General features: G+C 39.9%; 1 protein-coding gene across 5 annotated transcripts in view; it reads left to right on the top strand.

The window, feature by feature from the left end:
• Positions 1-1468: 1468 nt before the first annotated feature.
• The window catches only part of LRP2 (LDL receptor related protein 2), a 128265-nt gene continuing 106750 nt past the window's right edge, over positions 1469-22983 (top strand). For 3 of the 5 annotated variants that reach the window (XM_054070468.1, XM_054070466.1, XM_054070465.1), the window contains exons 1-3: positions 1471-1544; positions 4091-4256; positions 5853-6077. In XM_054070468.1, the coding sequence (XP_053926443.1) occupies positions 5984-6077 (94 nt within the window). In that variant the 5' untranslated portion in view covers positions 1471-1544; positions 4091-4256; positions 5853-5983. Of the gene's footprint in view, positions 1545-4090; positions 4257-5852; positions 6078-22983 lie in introns of all 5 variants that reach the window. The other 2 variants (XM_054070467.1, XM_009555564.2) reach the window with 2 other exon arrangements.

The raw sequence follows: 22983 nt of genomic DNA, 5'->3' as shown, positions 1-22983 counted from the left end.
ACCCTTATACTGCTAAACCATGTTCTCATTTGTTTACTGCTATTACCCTGGGTTTGGCTTGAAAGTCTAATTAATACTACTGATCTGCAGGCTTATTATTTTTTTATTTTTCTTTTCTCAGGTGCTTTTGATGGACTGCTTTTGTGATCTTTCAAGCATATAATCCCAGCTGTTGGGGGAATGAGACATAACAGTTCTTAAAATATGGGAGTCCCACTTAAAAAGGTGTTTATCCTGTAACAACAGCTGAGATGGATGGTATACTGTTTTCTCTCTCTGTGTTTTGTATTGCTTATTTTTCACAGTGAAGAAGCTTACTAATTTCCTCTCAGATTTTTTCTAGTTCTCATCTGTGAAGTGGCTGAAAGATTCATCTAGTTTTATGTATAGGGAATTGATGCACAGAAGGATTATGGTTAAAATTTCCTTTGGGTTTGGGGTGGTTTTTTTGTACCTCAATTAAGATATCAAGGGCTCAGAGTTTCAGAGTACTTGTTATTCCACCTTTAAAGGGCAGCGCTTATCAACTTTGGTTACAGCCATGAGGACTTCAGGTTTTGCTAAACAGAGACAGGTATTCTTTCTTTGTCTCCTTCCTTCCTTCCTTCCTTCCTTCCTTCCTTCCTTCCTTCCTTCCTTCCTTCCTTCCTTCCTTCCTTCCTTCCTTCCTTTATCCTCTTTGATTACCCAAGAAAACTCTGCTGGTGTATTGAATGAGGTAACATCCTCTGAAAAACAGTAGGTTCTTGTGTAATTAAACTGCTCCTGAGTTACTGACTTCAGAAGTGAAGATTTGTTGGCTCTTATTTTGAAAGACATGCTATGTGTTTCTCTCCTTTATGGAATACTGTGCTGAGATGCATAACTTTCAGAATGAGTATTATCATACAGAGCACCTAAATAAGTGGGGGAAATGCTAATGTTTCTATTGTTTTGATTTACATGTGACTGCAGTGAAACCTAGGATAGATATTCACAGAGTAATTAATTTCTGCCCTGTGAGCACTCTTGGGATGTGCACTTGTGGTTTTGCAATGTTCCCCAGGCTTGGCTGGTAGTGTGTAGTGTGCTTGGAAAAACATCAAGAAAACAAGGACTCAGTCTTGTTTTTTCTCAGCATAGCTCAGTCTGCTCTTGTAAAGGGTGTTCAGAGTTATCCCAGCCTATCCTCTTTCCCTTGTGAGTATCCTAAAAAGCTTCTAGAATAGAAGTCATTTGGAAACGCATCTTTACCTCCCATTCCTTTTCAAGTACAAATTCCATGTGTTGCTTCCTTGAAGGGCAGAGCAGCACTGAAGGGCTGGTGAACTGGAGCAAAAATGAGGACATCTATTCCTCAGAGAAAGTGCCAAAGAAGTCTGCTTGCAGTAAGGCAAGTCCCAAGAACTTTGGTAACTAGAGATACATCTGGGGTAAAGCATGCCTACCTTTACGTTGTGACTGTGTCTCCAGGACAGGGCACAGGGACCAGACAGTACCAACCAAAGAGTGGAGGGGACAACTGGAAGCTCTTTAATCTTTCTCCACTTCCTTCTGCCTTCCAGGTAAATAAACTCTCTCATCTCAATACTGTTACTGCTAAATTCCATCACAGGCCCAGTTCTGCAAGTGAAATGCACAGTGGTTATTTGGAAGCTCATTTTTAGTGACTGTCTCTCTGCCAGTTTCACTTGTTCAGTGGCATTTATCAAAAAAGCGCACAGTACCCACGTAGTGCATCTTGTTCCATGGCACAGTGATATAACTGCAGGTTGAAAGGGAGTTTTAATATGTCACTAAACAGGAGACTTTGAGGCAACTTCTCACCACAGTGTCAGCAGCATTGTGCAATGATGACTATGATTTCTGTTCTGGCCCAATTCACATCTCCTCAGTTTAATATTTCTCACAGTCGTGTGGGCTGGGGATCCACCTTTGATCTAGTATTCTGGAAATCTGTGCTCTAGTTATGAATATGCATTAGATGTTTGGGAACCATATCAACTAAGGCCCTCTTTTTTTAGCTTGAGATTTGGTGGGTTTTGTTTGTTCTTTAAACCCTTCAAAAAAATACTTCCCTGGCAAATAACTGCCATTGTTTTAGATCTGTACAATGCAACGTGGCTTGTATCAGAAACTTAGTGAACTCAGGGCTGCTTTCAGCTTTCCTCTCCCATATGTTGTAGAGTTGAAATCAATACCAATTCTCTTTAAAAGATGCATCTCGATTCCCTAAAATGTGATTTTCCTATTTATGGAAACTTGTGCTCACACTATTTGCACTTGGAAGTGGTGAAATCAAAATACACATGCTACTGTGGCCTCTGTGAAACTAGATCTGCTCTCCCTCAAGTCTAATGGCTTTGGTGCAAACTGAATGGAGTCTCAGGTGAAGGAAACATCTCAGGAGTACTGCCTTTAAAGAGACCCTCCCGCCATTAATAGCCTGTTAAGAAAGGAAGCCTTTAACACGAAAAAATATTGTTCCCTGCTGCAAAACAGAGGTTCATTTAAATAAATGGGACACTTTAAGTTGTCAAACAGCAAAGACAGGTGAAATCTAAAGAATGAACTGCTGCTGTGGGTACTTATATAATTACCGAGGCAGAGATAGAGTCTTTAGTTAAGGTTTGTATGACTTGTCATTACTGGCATTCTTTCACAAAATGAACATGGCCACAGGTAACCTTGCTTTAGTATGATTAAACAAAAATAACAAAACAGGTCATCATAATAAAGGCATATGATTTAATGATGAAACTTAAATGTGGAATTGGAAACACAGCTTGTAACATAAAACATTTTTATGTGGAAAAAACTGGGTTTATCCAAGGACAGATTGACCGCAAGATTACCAAATGCCACAGACAATTACAGCTTTACTGGATAATGCACTGGGCAGATTGTCACCCTCTGTAAACTGTTGTAGCCCTGAGAAATTCAGAAGAGACAAATTTACAGGTGCAGATCTGACTTACTGTTTCTTTTAGTAAATATATAGATATTTTATTAGCCATCATCTTTGTGTCTTTATCTAATCATACATCAGTCCTGGCGTTTCTATCTATCTGTTACGAATTGGTTGAGTTTGGACACTAAATTAGAACTGAACCCTGGTCAAAAATCAAGGCTTTTAATTTTTAACTTCTGTGCTTAGCATGCATCTTTAATGTGTAAGCAACACTGCAGTGTGTTCTAAACTACGCCTCTAACAGCTTTTCTGATTGCTTGCTTACATCAAAAACCAGGCAAGCAAACCCATCTTAAACTGTGTTTTGAATTAAAAGCAGAGTTTAGTGAACAATATTGCCTATGTTTTCTTCCTCTAACTTCCTAACAGGTGTTCTGCATCTTCTTAAACCTGAAATACTAACCTGATTTCAATCAGAAAATGATCAGCTGACGTTTTAGTCAACAGGAAGCTGAGAGGCAGAGGTGTGTTACACCAGCACGGGCAGTTTTGGATGTAGTTATGTGGTTGAATCTGATCTGGCAGCTCTAGTCTCACTTAAGTCCCATTTCACAGTATGTAGCAGGACAGGGTTCCTTTGGTTGGATGATGAGGTGCTAAGGTAAAGTGAGAGAAGAATATTTTAGATCATGCCAGAGGAGAACAGCATTGTTTTATGCTGGTTCCTTAGTGACTACCACTCCTCAGCAGTGAAGCATCTTGGCTGATCAGTTCTTTTGTCTCTGAATGCAAGTTTTGTCTTCTGAGTGCCAAGAATAGTAGATGGGGAAGGCTGACCCACTGCCTCACCACAGGGCTTCCCCTTTACTGCCAACAGTCTCCATCATTGCTGTCTGAGAACACCTCCTGCCCACTACCCTCAGGGAAGTATAGATGTGTAGAAATTGTCATGGTGAATGGGGAAGGAGCACACTTTCTAGCTGCCAGCTGTGTGGGAGCGAAACATGGATAGGTGCCTCCCAAAGCTTGGATCCAGGTCACCTCAAACATACAGTGACTGAAGAGCGCGCACAGCTCCCAATCCGCTCGCACCTCCCAAGCACCGACTGTTTGCCTTGTCTGCATGTTGCTGGGGTGTGAATCGCTTTAAACAATTGCACTTCTAATTAAATACGGTCAATCTGTGTATTGGCTTTTCAGGCACCCATCTGCACCGAGCGGATCTGCCTGCTCCCCTCTGAGGATCCCTTCCTTCCCTCCCCACCGGCCTTGTTGGGGGATTAAAGCAGGGCAGCCCCACACACAATCGCAGCTGGTTCCGTTTGGTCAGCCTGAGCCTTGCTGTGAAACCACGACAAGAATTCCAGTAAGTTGGCAACACTGAAACACAAAGAAAACAACAATAGGAAAAGTCCTTCCGTGCAGAAAGGAATGTTTCAAGCACTGTTCTCCTACAGTGAAAGGAGAGAGGGTGGGTGGGAGGAGGGAGATTTGAAGAGGCAGGTTCCCCCTCCTCCCCCGGCAGCTCTGGATCTTGTGATAGAGAGATCTTATCCTCTCTTTGTGATTCAGAGGTGCCAGGAAGCTAATTGAATATTCTGATCTGCCCCCAGTGTTTCTTGTGGCTTGACCCCGGTGCTGTGTCGTACCACTACACCAAACAGCCCCGAACCTGCATAAATCACAACCTTGCAAAAAACCTTCTCCCCCCACCCCAACTCCCCCTTCTGTCTTGATAGATAGAAAACCTTTATGGAAAGGTTTAGGGGGATTAGCAGCCTACAGGACCTGGGGAAAAATCGGAATCTGCTAATAAGCAACAATATGTTCCTCTACAACTTTTGCAAGAATAATGCAGGCACCTCTATGTCTTAATTGAAATTGCAGTTCACGGCAAAAAGACAACGAGTTAATGCTTTGAAAGATAACGCTTAAGTTCTGTTGCAGCACCAGTAGGCACCCATTGCAGTGTAACGAACATGGCATGAAGCTAACATAAACAATATATGGAATTTATAAAGGTAATGTCATTAAAATCGATCTGACAATGCCTCTTGCAAGACAAGTAGACCTATGGTATGTATGCATTTACTCATTGTTTACATGCATGTGTATGTGTGCACTCACACGGAGAAAGGAACAGCTTGGCATAGCTAGTTTTTCTACATAGAAGACTATTTCTGACTAATATAGAACAAAATAATGATTTATCTTCACACAGTTTACATATGATGCTTCTGGTCCTGCAAGCAGAGCCTCCAAAACGTGTGCCCTTTTCCCCAAGACTGCATTCCAACCAGAAGTACTAGGGTATCTTTATCTTTCCCTGTGATACTGGTTCCACCCTTGTTCCTAGGTATACGATTCCTGAAATGGCAGCAGTAAAACACAGGCAGACATTTAATGTGTGCTGCACAGAATGGTGCAGCGTTAGAACCGGGGTAAGGTGTCTCCAGCTGATATCTTACATATTAGCAGCCAAAGCACTTTATTAAACTAGTTTCATCTGCTAAGAGAGTACAGAAGTCAGTTTCACCCTTACAGTTTTCCTTTCACAGTATTTCTGTGAGGAATAATAATAATAATAAAAAGTTCCAAGCTTTATCCCCTGTGCCGGTAAGTAGGTGTTGTGACAATTCTCAAAGTTGTCAAAAATACTTTTCTTGTTTGGAGTATGCTGAAACCTGGGATATACTTTACTTGTGATCCGAAATTCCCCATACCTACTCAAAACACGCAGTGGGGCAGCAATGGACTCTGATATAAAGTCTGCAAAGTGCAGGCACTTGGAAGCATCTCGGCTCTCCTGCGAAGCGGGGAAGGAGGGGCAGCGGCAGCCCGTGGCCGCAGGGCCCGCAGCGGTGCCTGATTCCCTCATGCTGGTTCCGGGGCCGCCGGGTATAAAGAGCTTTATGCAATGTCTGGAGGGTGGGAGTTTATAGAAAACGCGATGTCTCCACAGGCGAACGCGCCTTTCTTCTGCAAGTAGCCGGTTAAGAAAAAGACACCAGGTTCCTCGTGCTGCTGCTGTGCAGATCAGCGTCCCGGAGTGGAGGAACCAGCTTCTGAGGGAGCTGGAGCATCCCAGCCCAGATGGGACCTCACCGTCGGATGGATGGAAGAGCAGCAACTGCTTGCAAACTGCTCATATTGTTCACTGCATGCATAATGCAGGGCAGTTGCCAAGGTAAGCGCTATGCTCCAACCTCTCCGGAATAGGATTTGCACCGCAAGGAGCACATCCCTGTCCTTGGGACTTGTATGAGAAAAGGCCAAAGTGCCTGAAAGTAGAGGGTTAATGGGAGCCGGTTCAAGGAGTTCCTTCTAATGGCTAGAGGAGACAGCTGGCTCTTCCAGGAGCCATTTGATGGAGTAGATTTCTGTTGTGGGAAGGAAGTGGCACCTAAAAACCACTCAAGCACCACCAGCTCTTTAGCTTCGCTTCATCTTGGTTTTAAATTATCCCAGGATGTTTTCTTCTGATTGTTTTTCTGCTTTGTACAAAGATTTGGGTTGTGGGGTTTTTTTTTCTGTTTGTTTGTATAAGACGGCAATGCACAAATGTTGCTAAATTTGGAGGGACATCTCAGACTTTGCAACTCCACGGTCTAAACTCAGAGTTTTAGGGATGCAGGTGGGCAGCCGTTTCTGTAGCGAGTCCTGCTTTCTGGATGCGGGTAAGGTAAAAGAAAATCATCACCCCAGCGTTTTCCCGTTTTCCCCTTGTGCTCTTTGTGCCCTTCTGAAGTGTGGGTGGTTTCGCAGAGCACCGTCCGCTTGCATTCCAAGAGCAGGTTTGGTGACCACTGAAGTTGCAGCTGGGGCTGTTTCTGCTGCGCAGCCCGTGGGACTCGCACGCAGGGGGTCATGCCTGGACAGGGCTGCCTACGTGTGGCACGGGCACTCATTCGCAGAAGGCCATAAGAAAGAAACAGATGCTTAGTCTGGAGCACAATAAGCTCCCCTCAGTCGGTCTCAGCCGCAGATTTGAAGTTGAGAGAGGGAGAACTTTTTCCCTGGGCTTTGCTGTTGCTAGGCGACCCGGGGAGCATGTGACGGGCTGAGTGCCGCTCCTCCGGTACTAATCTGGCTGCTCGGGATGCCGCAGCGCCGTCCCCGGCGCTCTCCCGTGCCGCCCGTCCCTCCCCTCTCCCGCGGCTGAGTCGCCCCGCGGTGCAGACGGAGCCTCTCCGCGGTGCCTTTCCGGCAGCCCCGAGGGCTGTGTGCGCGTCTCGGTCTTGTTACGTGTGCGTTCAAATTGTTAATCTGCTTTCTTTGCTCAGCTCTTAGTTTAAGCTCCTTAGACAGAATCAAGTAAGTAATTATACAGCAACTGCTGCTAGCGGCTCCCCCTTAGGAGCAGGGGAACGGGAGATAGCTAATGTGCAGCAGGAGACCTGCAAAAGCTCCAGCCAAGGAGGTCACACCGGGCGCGGCTAATCCTGGGCACTATTATTTTACATTGGGTAGAATGGGAGCTGCAGTGTTGGTTGAAAAGTTTATTTCTTTGCTCCACAGCCACTTTTGACTGTTCAGGATGTGACAGCATAAGCATACGGAAGCTTTGAACTGGCATCCGTGGGCAGTGGAGCTATGGAAGTTTTTTACGGTGATGGTGTAGCACGTGTCGTCCCCGTCCCCCCCCCATAGAATAACTGCAAATTAAACAGTATAGTTTTAGTAAGGGGTAGCTCATACTAGTAAAATCTCTGGATAGCAATCTTGGCCACACTGTGATTATTATAAATGAAATATTTGGTATCCTTAAGTTCATTCTTCCTGAATGTTGAGATCATGTCATACTCTCAAAAAACCCCAAGAGAATCATGAAAGCAATTCCAAGACTCAGGAAGAAAATGGTGAAACTCATATTATCTCGCTTAATCCTCAGTATTTTCAAAGGTGTTTCCATGACATTTTTCAAGGTATTTGTTGGCAATACTTGAATATTCCCAGTATATGCTGGATGTTTCCAGAAGTGGTTTCATCTGAGTACTTGCTCAAATGATAGTATCATGATTCTAATTCTGGATTTCCTGGAATTAAGCATACCACTTACAAATGAATAAAAATACTGCCTCTTGCAGTTGCCAGTAGTATAAGACCTAGTTCTGCAACCTTTACTCTTTAAGCTTTCTTGCCTGTGGGGCAACTGTTATGAGAAAAAGTTGCAACCGAAGTCTAAAAATCTACCTAAGTGAAGTTAGTGGCAAGAAGGAGCATCACGGGACTAAGGTTAATGTTTATTTTGAGGAATCTCAAAGTACTTCACGCTCATAGACATAAACTAGAGACGCTGGATGGATGTTGTACTCTCAGCAGTTTTGCAGAGGGCAGATGAGATCACTAGGGCAACTTCGCATTTGAACAATGACTTCTTTAATGTTAATGCAAGGCATACCAGATCTACATACTCACGCAATACTCCATGTAGTATCTGTTATCGGGCTCACCTTATCTAGCATGAAAGGCCTGCTGTACCGTTTTTTTGGACGAGGATTTAATACTTGAGAGTGTTTGAATTTTTTCTGTTCTTAATGGTTCAGCACCGGAGGAACTGTTGGTTTTGTTTGTTTGTAAAATTATTGATACATATAAATGAATCATGTATGAATAATTAATAGAAACCTGCTTTTCTTTACTAAGAAAACCTCTTCGTTGTGGATATAAAGTATTAAGAACATTGTTCTCAAATCTACTATGTTAATATTTCTGTAACCTATGTATTTTTGATCACTTAAATTTCCTTTGTTGCTTTTCTGCTGTCCCTTAGGTCCTGATGACCTACTTTCAATAGAGGTTATGTAAAGCTTCCAGGAAAATAAATGTATTAATATTAAAATAATATGAATTATTTAATAAATGAAACTGATATTTATTTTTGTCACCAATTCTGTTAAATTAGTACAAGTTACAAAATTATGCCAGTATCATCTTTTCCCAGATTTGCACATGCTCACACTGAAATTCTAACTTTGCTACAATTTACTTCGAAGCACTGAATTGTTATGTAAAGGCTAGGATTTCACTGTATTGTCATTTACAATGTTTAAATTTCTCTTTGCCTCCCTGTCTTTCTGGTTGATACTTCTGAGGATCTTTTTATTTCTTTAGCACATTTCATGGATGGAATCAGAGAGGAGAGTTTCACGTGGCTGTGAATTATATGACGAGACTGCTTAGCCAGGCTGTGTATTTTCCTTGCTGATAATCGTAATATTCATGTAAAACTTCAAGGGACAGGGAAGATTTAGAAGAGACATTAGGAAGAAATTCCTTACAATGAGGGTGGTGAGACGCTGGCACAGGTTGTCCAGGGAAGTTGTGGTGCCCCCTCCTTGGAAGTGTCTGAGGCCAGGTTGGATGGGGCCTTGGGCAGCCTGGTCTGGTGGGAGGTGTCGGAACTGAATTATGTTTAAGGTCCCTTCCAACCCAAACCATTCTATGACTCTGTGATAATATCTGCAATGATAAATCGTCAACTCAAATGCATCTCAGGCCAAAATGACTAATATTTGTTTCTAATTATAAGGTCTATATTAGTCTGAGAACGAAGGCTATTCTAATAATAAATCTAGAAGGTGTGATATCATATCACAGAAACGACAATAAACGATTTCATCAAGTGAGGCCAATAATGAACAGCTACAATAAGAGCAGATAGAGAAGAGCTACAGCAGTTCTTTCCAAAATGGCGTGGAGAAACATGCTTTTCCATCAAGCACTCTAATTATTCAGTCTCCAAATTAATAATTCAGTGGGTTTTAGACATTGCCTTCACTCAAATCTGTTTAATCTGTCTGTAGGATGATCTATAGTGATGTTGCTGTAGGCGACAGGCCAGAGTCAGTATTCATACTCCCTTATACTGCACTGTGTGCGTTTGAATGACAGAGAAGCTTCTCTGTAAGATTACACCCCTGCCAAGACACAGTGTTTGAAGACCCTGAGTGAGACTTTCCTTGGGGAGTTGAGGATTTGGGAGTAATGTGAAGGAAGGAAGGATAGCAAAGAAAATGAATACACCAGTGCAATCCTGATGTACAACTTAATAGGTACTGTGGATGACCTGTGGGTTGCAGTGTTCGTAATCCTGTGCTAGGATAATTTCTTGGTTTCTCTTGGAGAAGCACAAAATCTAGAGCAACAATCCCACTAAGTGTCCACCTACCTGGCTCTGAACTAGTTTATTGCCTGAGGGCTGACAATTTAAAAGTACCTAGCAGTAAAACATTATAATGTTCTCATGTTTTAATTAAGGAGTGGTATTTCTGTGCACTGACAGTCTTTTTATTTTATGGTTCTTTTTAATGAGTAGCCACTTTTAGTACATCTCCTGAATTTTCTTAATAATTTACTTTTTTTTGATATTCTGTTCAGCAGAGCGTATCAGGAATTTGCAAAGTAATCATCTAAGGCAAAGAATGAGATGAACCCCAGAATTTTAGTTAAAAATTGAAAGCAGTAATTGGATGACACCTGGTTAGATTTAGGTTCTATGCCAAACGCTAGAATTACAGTAAATAATTAAGCTACAGGGGTGAAGACAAATAGAGACGGAGCATCTAAGGAGATTTCAACTAAGATAAATGTGTGATGTATGCAGTACTTCTATTTTCCTGTAAGACAAACCAAAACCTTCTTTCATATATTGAGCTGATTGGAAATTTGAGCAATTAAATCCTACTTTAATCCAGATTTACTTTCCATGTGTTTTGCAGGAAATGAGCAAAGATTCATTTGGGGGAAAGGTAGAATGCAGCTTCATTAAAGCCTTTTAATTCTTTTTTTTTATCGTGCTTCTTGGATTGACATGAGATCAGTCACACTGTTTGGAGTCTTTCCGCCTTCATATGCCTTCTTGCACTGTTAGTTATTGCCAGATCAAACCCCAATGGTGTATTTTTTAACTTTTTATTTAGAACTGAATCTGGAGGTTCTTTTGTTGAGATTTTTCTTTTTTAAATCTTCTCTTATTTTTAATTGAGTAGCAAAGAGACACACTGTAGAGGTAGTTCATTTTATTAGATCAAATGCCACTCTTCCTACAATACTTGATTTTAGATCTGGGCGCTCGTGAAACTTCTTCAGACAGACAAATCTGCAACTTTGAAACACGTTGTATTATCACTTTTTTAAGCAGGAGTTTATAATTGTTTCTCCTCTTTTAGAGCTCGCTTAAAAAGAGCTGGAACCATAAAGCACTTGGGTGTTTCAAAGGAAATCACACTTTCTAGAAGTTGTTGAAAAACATTAAAGGTCCCTTCTAATTAGTGATCTGCACGTTTACATCTATTTAAAGAGAAGGTGATGCTTTAATTCTGCTGTGGCTAATTAGCAATGATAATCAGATAATTTGTCAGCATCTTTTTAATAGCTTACACAATGCGGTAAATAAAGGACAGAGCTTTTTTCAAATTATTTAAAACTAAGGCGATTCTTTACATAATTTGATATTTATACTTTATTCTTAAAGATACCTTGAGCTTTCCTAGAAAAAGGAATAGCAGGGTCTCTTCTAAATCAACCTAGCATAACTCAATTAATTTCAAAGGAATTATCCCTGACTTGTATCAATTTAAGAGACAGAAGATAGTATTCAGTGAAGAGTAAATATCTCTTTTAGTTGCTTATTATTGTTTGAGATCCATTTTGAAGTCCAGTTTTTAATGATAATATTCATTTTGTTAACTGCTTTTTGTTTCCTTAACTCTGCACACTTTTCAAACAGTTTAAGAAAATGAAGGAGGGTAAGCGTAGACATGTTTAATGGAATGGATAGCCTTTAGCGGATTCTGGAAGCTTCTACTGTTGGTTTCAAGGCTTTTAATGTTTTCTTTGTTTTGCAATGCTTAAAGTGGATTAGAGATCTAAGGATCGCTGTTACAAGTTTTGTTTTGGATTAAAGAAATGACATATAAGAGTTGACTGAAATTGTGCTGCTTTTATGACCTGTTCTATTTTATGCTTTCATCATGAATAAGTTGCCTTTGTTTCACAATCAAGAAGCCAGATCTTCAGCAAAGGGGCACTGTTTACAGCAGCAGCGTGTCTGCCCAATTATTTTCTTGCACAGGCGTGTCATGATAATACACCCTGCTGAGTGGAGTCAAAGAATGGAGGTCCATTCCGATAGAGACTCCCTTTGATGGGGATTGCAGGCTCATGCTTTTGTGAAGGAAGAAGAACAGAGGTTTTAGTTACATTCTGTGGCATCTTTAGAAAAAAGATGGCATAGTCCACAAGATACACCGGCAACTGATACGTTCACTGATATACTGATATACTCATATTTAGACTCTAGGTGATAGTTTTTATCTTCAGAAACCATTGTGCACATTATCATCTCAGATAAATATACCATGGAGGCTTTAGTTTGGTTTGAGGAAGTATAGGGCCTGCAGAACTGGAGCACATACTTATATCAATGATTATTCCTAGGTTTGCCAAGGAGCAGGGAGTTTACTTATAAAGTTCACATCATTCAATACCATTGGGAGACCCCATTTAGATCTGATCAAGCCCTTGTCATCCTTTGCCATCTAAGGGCACAGTTTCAGGAGAAGAGACGAGCCCATTGAACAGTTTGCTGCTGCTGGAAGCAGCAGGCACCAGTCTCATTCCCTCTCTCCTCCAATGTCCCATTCCCATGTTGCTGCCAGCCTTGAGTTCTTGCTGCTTGCTTTACCCTAGCACCACTGCTTAATTGGACCTCTCTGAGTTGCTTTCACTTAGAAATCTGGAGGAAAATTAAACCAGACCTAGGGAATGAGGTGGTTTTGCATTAGCTTAGTGATTTAAAACAGCATGCAGAAATGTCTGTTAGTTACCGGAGTCTGGAAAAGAAAGTGAACCTTGGCATCAAGTGGCATAAGAAGAGAAATTGCAAAGCAGGGGAGAAAGAGACCTTTTTTTCTGTGGTAAGTGAGTGGCTTGGCTTAGCTGGCCACGCAACCACTGCTTAATGCTGCTGGTAAGAACACATGGGAAATGCTTGGCTAGAATGCTGGTTACAAGAGTGGTCCCATCGAGGGCTATAGTGAACTAGTGTTAGCACTGCGGGAAACTCTTTTGTAATGTTGTCTAGTGTAAACAGATGGCTTGACTTGAATGGGACTGCTCACGTGTTCACTTTTGAGCAGGATTGTAGGGCTGTTCTCAACCTGCAATGCAATAAATGAGTTGGACGATAACCAAGCCCATGGAATGCTGCTGCAGTGTGGTTGGCCTTCTAGCTGTGTTAATAAAAATAAGTTTTACTACTGTGAGGTCTAGTAGGTTTATAAACCATTTCATGTGAAAAGAAAGAGCTTCGATTAGTATCTGAAATGAGTGACAAAGTCTGTGGTGTTTTCCGTATGAATATACGAGCTATATTTATTAGCTTTGCAGTTTTTACTTTCCTGTGTGCGGTCAGCCACAGAATGCACTTTGAAGCCTCACTGAAAATGAATTTTTGTTCCTGCTATTCCGTAAATGTAGCAAAGTAATAAAATTCCTTTTGTTATCTCTGCAGTACATGAAAGGTATTTACTGGAGTAATTAAACTGTGTCTACTTCAGTTGTTAATCAGAGTCTTGACAACTTTCTGTTGTCTGAACCAATAGGAATCTGAATAGAGCCTCAGACATAGCTCAGTTGTGGACTGTCCTTTTGCTCAGACAGGCTGGCCATCTACGTCATCGTGAGATCTGCCTGAGTAAAGGTGGCAACAACAACAGTTGGCCTCCTTCAGTATTTGCAAAAGTGTTTTCCTGTCACGGAATTTGTATTCTAACTGTAGGCAACTGAAAAAAATAATTCAAGAATGAAGACTGCTGATTTAACAGTGGAAATGCAGAAATGCTGTGATCATCAGCTCTTATTAGTTTTGCAGTTTTAAATTTTACTAAGCTTGCCACAGAATGTGTTATAAAATGGTTATCTTACAGTGAAAATATAAAAAATAATAAAACTGTAAAGCTGAACTTTAAATCGTTTAGAAATGTGGATATCTCTAGGATTTGTCTGTGGAAAAAAGAAACTAAAAGACAAATAGTTAAATTCAATAAAATAATGAGTAGCAAAATTCAAATTAATTAAAAGTGAGGAAGAAGCATCAACCGACTTTATCCATACCAAGGCTTTATTGCCTATTAAGTAGGTAATTGTTTTTGTTTGGTTCCCTATAGAAAAGATGCTTTAGCAGTCAATCACTTTTTTTTTTTTATTTTCCAGATGTGCAATACTTTTTAACTTGTTGGCCTATTTAACTTTTTCTTATAGCGGTCAAGAATTCCGATACTTAAACCCCAAAAAGTTTTATAAGGTGGGGCGGGGGGGGAGGAGAGAGAGAGGGCGCACGGTCTTTAAACATTCTGTATGGAGATGCTGACTCTGTGGACGGCAATATAGCAGGCGTGGTTGCAGTCTTCTTCCTCGCAGGCGTTTTGGAAGGCTGATGGGAACTGTTGCGATGAGGAAGGAATTTAAAGGTTGCAATTCTGTAGGTAAATGCCAGCAGTTCTGTGAGCAATGATATTTATACCTTGCATGCTACCACTGTGAAACTTGGGAGACAATGTGTGGCCTTTCCTGTGGTTTTATGCACGTGCTACTGGATGCAAGTATGTAGTATGCAATACTCATGTGCTCTTATTTTTTCAAGGATGCAGTAAGTGTAGGGCTTTTCCAGCTACGCAGTCTAGAACAGGAGACCCTTCTTCCCCGTTGTTCACCTCTGTGCCTGGAACGCTGCTTAGACTGACTAGCTACTGTTATTTAAAGAATTAAAAAAATATTATGCCCTATCAGCCACCAGAGAAGGGAAGTAGAATCAGCAGAATCAAGCATGATTAAAAAAATCCAAATGAATGAGTAAATCTAATAGTTGTAGAATTTAGCTGGTTAGGGGAGATCTAAGTTAAATGCTTCCATTAGGGTTAACAGAAAGGGTAGTATTTCAGTGAGAGATGATATTGCTTGTTTATCCTCTTCTGATGAATTCAAGGACTTTGTCTTTTAAAATTGACAAACTCATCACTGTTACTCATTACTGTTACATTGTTTGGGTGGAGTCACTTAATTTTTTTTGTTTTAAAATGGAAAACTAAAGAAAATATATCACATATAAAAATGAGATAGTCAAGTGATGATGTAATTCTTATTGTTCATTTTCAGGTTTATTAAGATTAAGTTGCATTTTGTGTGAGCACATTGGACAACATTGTTGTTCCAGTTCAGGTGATCCATCCTTTACTCAGGCCCGCCTTAGCTCATGGAATTTCGTTTTCAAGAAGCTTGCTAAGGAGTGAGCAGCCATAGCTTTTAGTTGCCAGCTGAAATTGAGTCTCTGCTGAATAGTGGATAAATATGATGAGTGTCAGTGCATCTGACAAAATGTATGTAGTTCCCAACATCACGGGCGTTCGTAAGTGGCGCTAGAATGTCTGTCTAGGCACACCAGATACTTGGTAGTGTATGACCGATCTATTGTGTACTGACATGTCATTTTTTCTGCTTTTCTGAAATGTTCTCATATGTTGCAACAAGTAACAGTCACTATTTTTGAAGTGCAAAATGATAACTGTTACCCTTTGAAGCTTTGGAACACAGCTTAAATTGCTTTTTTTTTTAATCTAGAATCCCACTAGTTATGATGGTGCTACTCAAGTAGTGAAGGATTTTGCTGTAGGTATGAGTTCTGTGATGGAGAGAGAGAAATAGTTTTTGCTTTACGTGCTTATTCTATTATCTGTAAGGGAAAGTAGTTTATTTTTTGCATGACAAGTTTTTTTTTTTTTCATTTAATAACTTGTGATATAATATTTCAGTAAGGTTTGCGGTTTGGCAGTGTTATACGTCGCATAGGAATTTTCAACCTACCAACAGTACATAAAAGAAATAAAGCTACACAGTTTCAGTGTCACACATGGGTTGGAAGACTCTTGCGGAGCTGATCTCTGGGGCTACAGTGACTCATCAGCTTTCAGGAGATTGTATTGAATGCAGTGCACCATCTCAGCAGGGGGTCTAATATTGAGAACAAACAGCAGATTGGTTGGAAAATTTATTTGAAAAACAGCACATCTCTCAAAATGCAAATAGCTTCCTGAGAAGGTTCTTTTATCATCCGCTGCTGCATCTATCAGACTTTCCCAGTAATACGGACTGTGCATGTTTTTTCTAAGTTCTTCACTTTTTAATTTTTTTTTAATGTTTTTTTTTTTCATTTCCCACACACTATGTAGTTGTAGATACTTCCTAGTCCTGAAGGTTTTCCTCGTTTGGTCATATTGCCCCCCTCACTCCGTTACCCGATTGTTATTCTACAGCAGCCTTGGGGCCATTAGCAAGGTTCATTCTTATGAAAATGCTTGGGATGCTTCCTTCTGTGAGTAACTGACAGTGTCTTTATTTCCACTGTGTTTGCTTGTTCTTCTTCCTCTTTATGTCATTTGGTCAATTAGAACAGATTTTTGCATATTTAATGTGCCATTCATGAAGAAGAAGCTTCTGGAGTTTAGGACAGCTCAGCTATGTAGGCTTCCCCAGAGACCCGCAGCGCTTTTTTCACTTACCCAACTAACACGATCACAATTGATTTATGTGGATTAAGACACCTAATGTCAAGACAACCGATAGAGGTTATACAGTTTAGTGCAGAACATATTCTTTACGTGCAAGGTGTCTGAAATACGTTTTTATATTGTGAAGGCTCATCTTTCCATACTGCAAAAACTGATTCTCTTGGATTTGGATGCACAGATAATAGCTTTACCAAATTCCCTAAGAAAGAATTACTAATAGTTTTCATTAGTCTCAACTTTCAAAATAGTTTATATACAGCTGTCTTTAAAGAAAGCCTCCAACAAAAAATTAATGGCTCATTCTCATGTATCACTGAAGTATGAGAAATTTGACAGTAACTTAAAAGGAAGAAGGAACTTGATCTGTTCAGTATAAGGAATATTGACTTTATCAGTAGAAAGGAGTATCGCCTCCTGTCTATAAGAATTATCTCTTCCTTAAAAGGATTATTTCTTATTCCTGCCTTGCTATAGGATTAAGATGATGATAGTAAAAGAGTTTATTTGTTGCTTTTTAAAAACTGTGTGAATTGAAGCAAGATTATAAAGGAACTTATTTTTTAGTATAGTACTGTGTGATGGTACAGATACATAGTATGGATACGTGCTGTTTGTGAGCATGTGTGATAAATAACGTGTTATGATTATAAATTTAAGAAGTTTAATATTTTTTAACATTTGGGATCAGTGTGAATAGTTTTAAAATACTGTATATAATGGGTTTTTTTCACTTTTTTTCCCAGAATTGCTAGTTTTAAAGTAAGAATGTAGAAACCGTAGTTATTTTGTTCTGAATACCAGAGCTTTAACCAAAACCAAATAGTTTAAAATGGAAAGTTTTTCTAAAAGGTTCTTATGTGGTTTATCAGAAAATTAGGAGCTTGTTCTCATTATTAGTTTAGGCTTATATTTGAAAAAAATGAAATTGAACAGATTTGTTAAAAATGAATTTATAAACAATTTCTATTTTTATCAGGCTGTTTGCATTCGTTTCTTTTTCAATTAATAAGGCCAAAGTAAGGTAAAGAGGACGAGGATTATGAATATCTTTAAGGTTGCTAGGAGGCATTTACAGTGTCATTCCTTTGAACTTGATGTCTGCAGGAGACTTGAACTCTTTTTCTTAGCAGGAAAGCTTTCCTGCTTAGTTTCAGTAGATTAAAATCCTGAATTTCTTTAATTCTTGGATTTATGTTTAAGCATTAGCAGAAATGAATCTATAGTCCTTTTATAACTGTATTAACTGAAAACAAATAGCTTTACATAGAAGACACTAATTTTAAGTATTTTTTAAAAAGATTTTGCATGTGAGAATTATTAAAATGAGATTTGATGCTTTAGTTTTAACAAGGACCCAAAGCGCAGAATATAATGTGGATTTTACTGTCTCCAGCAGCCTTCCTTTTTTTTCCAAGTGCTTAGCAAGTGGTTTTGAAAGGGAAACCATAAAAATCTACTGTTGTTGCAGTGAAACATGGTATTTCTACATCCATACTGAAAAAGTTCTCACTTTTGTTCTTGAATTTTAAGGTACTTTTCATTAAAAACCAGTGAGTAGATATTTAAAGTGCAGGTATTTGGTGGGTTCTCCTGTGACAGGCAAGATCCACATAGTACAGCTTCTGATGTCCATCATTCCACTGACCTCGGGATGTGGTTTACTCAGAATTTCCTTTCCTGTGAGTATGGAATATCTAGCTCATTCATGTGAGATGGAAATAGATTCAGTTTATCCAGGTAGGCTTACAGAAAGAGACAAATGAGCAAAGACTGAGCTTCAGATCTCTTCTGTTTTTATTCTTCTCTCCCTCCTGATATCAGTTCTATTTATAATACAATTATATATATAAAGTTCTATGTGTGAGTGGATTTTTAGAGAGAAGAACTTAGAGTATCATTTTCTACCGTTTGGTGGAGCAAAAGCTAATTTATTATTTTTATTAATGGGTTTCTGCAAATTTTTGAGGAAGCTGTGCGACTGGGACTTTGGAGCCAAATCTCTTTGTCCAGTTAGCATCAGTAGAAAACCAGATCTGTTGCTTCAAGTTCAGCCCTTTATCACTTCCACATTCCTTCCCCCCTCTAAACTAATCTGAAATAATCTATATTATTTGTGTACCAGAACTTTTCTGAAATGTCTGTGTCTTTGCTTGGGAGCTAAGGAGTTCTTAATGGAACAATCAAATTAAATAAAGTTTTTCTGCACACACATCATGTGATGTTGTTGGCATTCCAAAGAATAAATGGATTCAAAACCAGAGAAGACTACTTTTGTGAAGAGTAGTGCATTGGTCACTGTCAAATGCACCAGTTAGAGATGGAGTCTAGAGCTAGGAATCCTTCCAACACAGACTGATAGAAGATTGGAAGCCTCTCCGTATGAAGGATGAAGGTGTATGTGCCTTGTTTCTTGTGTTGCCTGATACATATACTAGGGAAAATGAATGTGCTGCTCGTGTCCTGTGAATTCCTGGAGTGCTATTGGAGAAACAGTAGAACATGGATATGCATTGGTGAAGAGAAGAACAGCACCATTTGGCCTTGGCTTGTTGACATTGGGCCACCCAGGTGAATTCAAGTGCCTGCCATCTTTATTCTCCAAACTACCTAAGGTGTGATCCTTCTTTTTTAAGTGTTTGTGCAGTGCAAGGCACAAAGAGCCCTTGGTCAACTACTGAGTCTGTAGATGCTGTTTTTCCACTAATAATCTCTTTGCAATTTGTAATTGGATAATAATTCAGTAATAGAAATCTAATACTTCCCTGTTAACGTTATAACTCACTGTCTCTGGCACTGAAGCTCTTCTGCTTCAGAATGTGCTTTGACTAGTCCCCTGTCCACCTATCAAACTGTCCACCTATCAAACTGTATACAGAGACGTTGCAGTCATGTGAAGTGGGAGTAGAGACACATTTGTACTGCCTTTCTGTTCATCTTGTCAGTTAAAGCTATTTCTCTAGTATAATCTAGTTTAGAGACACGTAGGTGCAAAAGATGTTCCATGTTGCAAGGTTTTGAAGAGTGAACATAAATCTTGCACTGCTTTCTGTAATACTTACAAATGCTCCTGTTGTCTGTGTTTTTTTTTTATTCTGAACAGTTTTATTAAATATAATGGAGTTTGCAGAGCATAGAAGATCTGAAAGTTAAACGTTGTCTCAAGGTATAAGAAATTTAGCATAAGTTTATCCCTAATTTTCTTTATATTTTTAATAATCTTTATTCATTTGCCTATTGTAATTGCTAGCAAATGCTACTTTTCAGTGTCACAGGGCATTTTGCAGTAAAAAGGCAGAGTTTTTCCCGAGCTGTGGATTTTACTTGTTTCTTCTTTAGTGTGGGGGAACAGAGATGGAATTTCCAGAGGTTCAGCTTCCCCTCCCCAAGCATTCCAAAACCTCAGGATATTTGACACGTAATTAAACTCGGCAAAATTCTGACATCAAAGTGTGTAGAAAGTCATTCTCCGGGGTTCTTCTACCTGCAGGGCCACTGGAGTGGACTGTTCTGTTTGGGGGTTGAATGGGAACGGAGACTATCCTTTGTTAGAAGGCAGAGAGGGGAAAAAAAGAGAGTTACCACTTTTCTTTTTGTAAAATTTATGTGGAAGAGGCTTGTAATGTACAGTTTGTGTGCATTTATTTATTGAAAAACTGCAGATGTGTGAAAGGTGGAACTCTTCAACTGGAAAAATATTGCCTTGAAGGACTTTATCCTTAAAAGCAAAAACTCTGTTTGGAGAGATGTTTCCTGAAATGTAAAGGAATTAGAGCAGAGTAGGTTTCATTTTTGACTGGACAGTTAGAGAGTGGTACAATCTGCCCTGGGTTTAGTACAGTCTTTGTTACTTAAAATCTTCCATTCAAACTTAGTTGTTAAAGAGGTATTAGCAGTTCTCAAAGGTATTGTGAGCATGAGGAAGAAAGAATCAATGAGGGGTTTTGGCCTATTCTGTATAGTCAGAATAAACATTCATGGTTCCCTTAATCTGTGCATAACAAATGTAATTCAAAAGTTTTGTAGTCAAAGTTAATAGTATGAGAGACTTCAAAGTTCAATGGGCAGGTAGGAAATGTGTGAAAAGAATTAGAAAAGACTAGAAGTGTTCATAGAGGAACTGAAAGGAGTCTAAAGTAGTGCGAAGAGTGGCAGAAAATAAGGCAGTATTGGTTTCTGTTATAGGCCAAATACAAAATTTTGTTTTCAGTACGAGAGTATTTAATTAAAGCATTAATTCTCAAATCTAAATATTTCTACACAAACGTGTTGGGGCAAATGAAGCACAGAGGAAGCTGAGAGGATGTAATAGTCTGCCTTCCTATTGAAGAGCTGTGTGAACCTCACGAGGCTCGACAGGCATAAGTTATGACACTGTGCCTGTAACTCTCTTTATTTAACAAATTAAGAAAATCAGCTATGATTACACTCAAGCCAAGTGCAAAGTCCTACACCTGGGTCAGGGCAATCACTGGTTTCAATACAGGCTGGGGGACAATGCGATTGAGAGCAGCCCTGTGGAGAAGAACTTGGGGGTGCTGGTTGATGAGAAGCTTGACATGAGCCAGCAATGTGCACTCAAATCCCGGAAGGCCAACTATATCTTGGGCTGCATCAAAAGAAGCGTGGCCAGCAGGTCGAAGAAGGTGATTCTGGCCTTCTACTTCGCTTTTGTGAGACCCTACCTGGATTACTGTGTCCAGTTTTGGAATCTGCAACATAAGAAAGATATGGAACTGATGGAACGGGTCCAGAGGAGGGCCACAAAAATGATCAGCCCCTTTGCTATGAGGACAGACTGAGGGAGTTGGGGTTGTTCAGCCTGGAGAAGAGAACGCTCTGAGGAGACCTTATAGCAACTTTCCAGTACCTGAAGGGGCTACAAGAAGGTTGGAGAGGGACTTTTTACAAGGGCGTTTAGTGATAGGATGAGAGGGAATGGCTTTAAGTTGGAAGGGGGAAGATTTAGATTAGACATTAGGAAGAAATTCGTCATGATGATGGTGGTGAGGCACTGGCACAGGTTGCCCAGGGAAGTTGTGGCTGCCCCCTCCCTGTAGGTGTCCAAGGCCAGGTTGGATGGGGCCTTGGGCAGCCTGGTCTGGTGGAAGGTGTCCCTGCCTATGGCAGGGGCGTTGGAACTAGATGATTTTTAAGGTCCCTTCCAACCCAAACCATTGTATGACTCTGTGATTCTAAGACTGTAGCCTTATAGGTTAAACCATTGTGCTATGAAATACCTGAAGGTACGCAGTCCAACATTAAAAAAAATGACACTGTGCCTGTAACTCTCTTTATTTAACAAATTAAGAAAATCAGCTATGATTACATTCAAGCCAATTCCCTTCTGAGTTGACACAAAACTGCATACGATGCTGCCAAAGTTCAAACCAATTCTGCAGATCATTTTCTGAAAGGCTGTTGAGATTGTCTGTCGTTTTCACTTTGACATATTCTGCTGACAAAAAATGGATTGTTCCTTTGAGCACCAAGTGATCTTTGGGAAGAGGGAGCCAGGTCTGGTGAGTAGAGTGGGTGCTTAAGCCCAGAGATGTTTTTATGAACTAAAAACCGCTTCACAGACAAAGCGTTGTGGGCTGGTGCACCCTCTTACTGAGAGTAAGAAAATGTCTATATTTGAACACATGTCGACTGGTACTGAGTAAAGTGATCAAGTTGAGCCTTGTCTCACTAAGACAGGTTACATGTTCTATAACCATCTTTGTCTCCCCACTCTTGGTTCCCAAGCTATAGGGTTTGTCTCAGGGTTTTTGTGTTGGACCTTGTATTTTTCTAGTGATACTTCTGATTTTTGGTTTGCATTTTTCAGTACTAGACTGGTTTATACTAAAAATGATACTATGTATTTATTTTTTCCTTGTTTTCCGGCATATTGAGCAGTTGAAACATCTTATCTTTCAAAATTGTTTTTGGTGTTTCCCGGAGATTCTTCTTTATATGTGTTCTGGTGTGATTCATAAAGTCTGCGGTACTTTTTTTGGTCTGTATTTTAATAGTGCTTTAATCACAGTCAGAGTACTGAAACTAGATTATAGTGAAAGCAGAACAACACCAAAATTTCAATTGTTTCTGAATTTTGAACTTTGAAAACTCACCTAGGTTCTTTTCTACTACCAAAATTTAAGCATAACAGTGAAGACTAATTATTTTACTGCTTGTTTTTAAAATCAGTGGTTATTTCCTCCAGAAATCCCACTGACAAGATTCTCTTTGCCTGTAAGAGGTGTCTGGGTTTATCAGCATCTGTCAGGGTAAATCAGAATTTCTATGGAAATTAGCTCATTAGTATTATTTTTTTTGCAATATTTGACTGATTCATAAGCTGCCTCGACATTAAAAAAATAAGTCTCTTATTGAAAGCAAAACCTTCCCTAAAAATACTAACGACTAGTGAATCTGGGCTTCAGATAATGGCAGTAAACAGATGGATGTCGTTGGTGTTCTGACAGTCTCCACTCTTGCTGAAACCCGTGTGCTGCAGGCTCATATGGCACAGTGTGTGCCAAT

The sequence above is a fragment of the Cuculus canorus genome, chromosome 6 (assembly GCF_017976375.1).
Source record: "Cuculus canorus isolate bCucCan1 chromosome 6, bCucCan1.pri, whole genome shotgun sequence".
Taxonomy (NCBI): Eukaryota; Metazoa; Chordata; class Aves; order Cuculiformes; family Cuculidae; genus Cuculus; species Cuculus canorus.
Note: the sequence above shows the minus strand (reverse complement) of the source record. Positions and strands in the feature narration are given on the sequence as shown.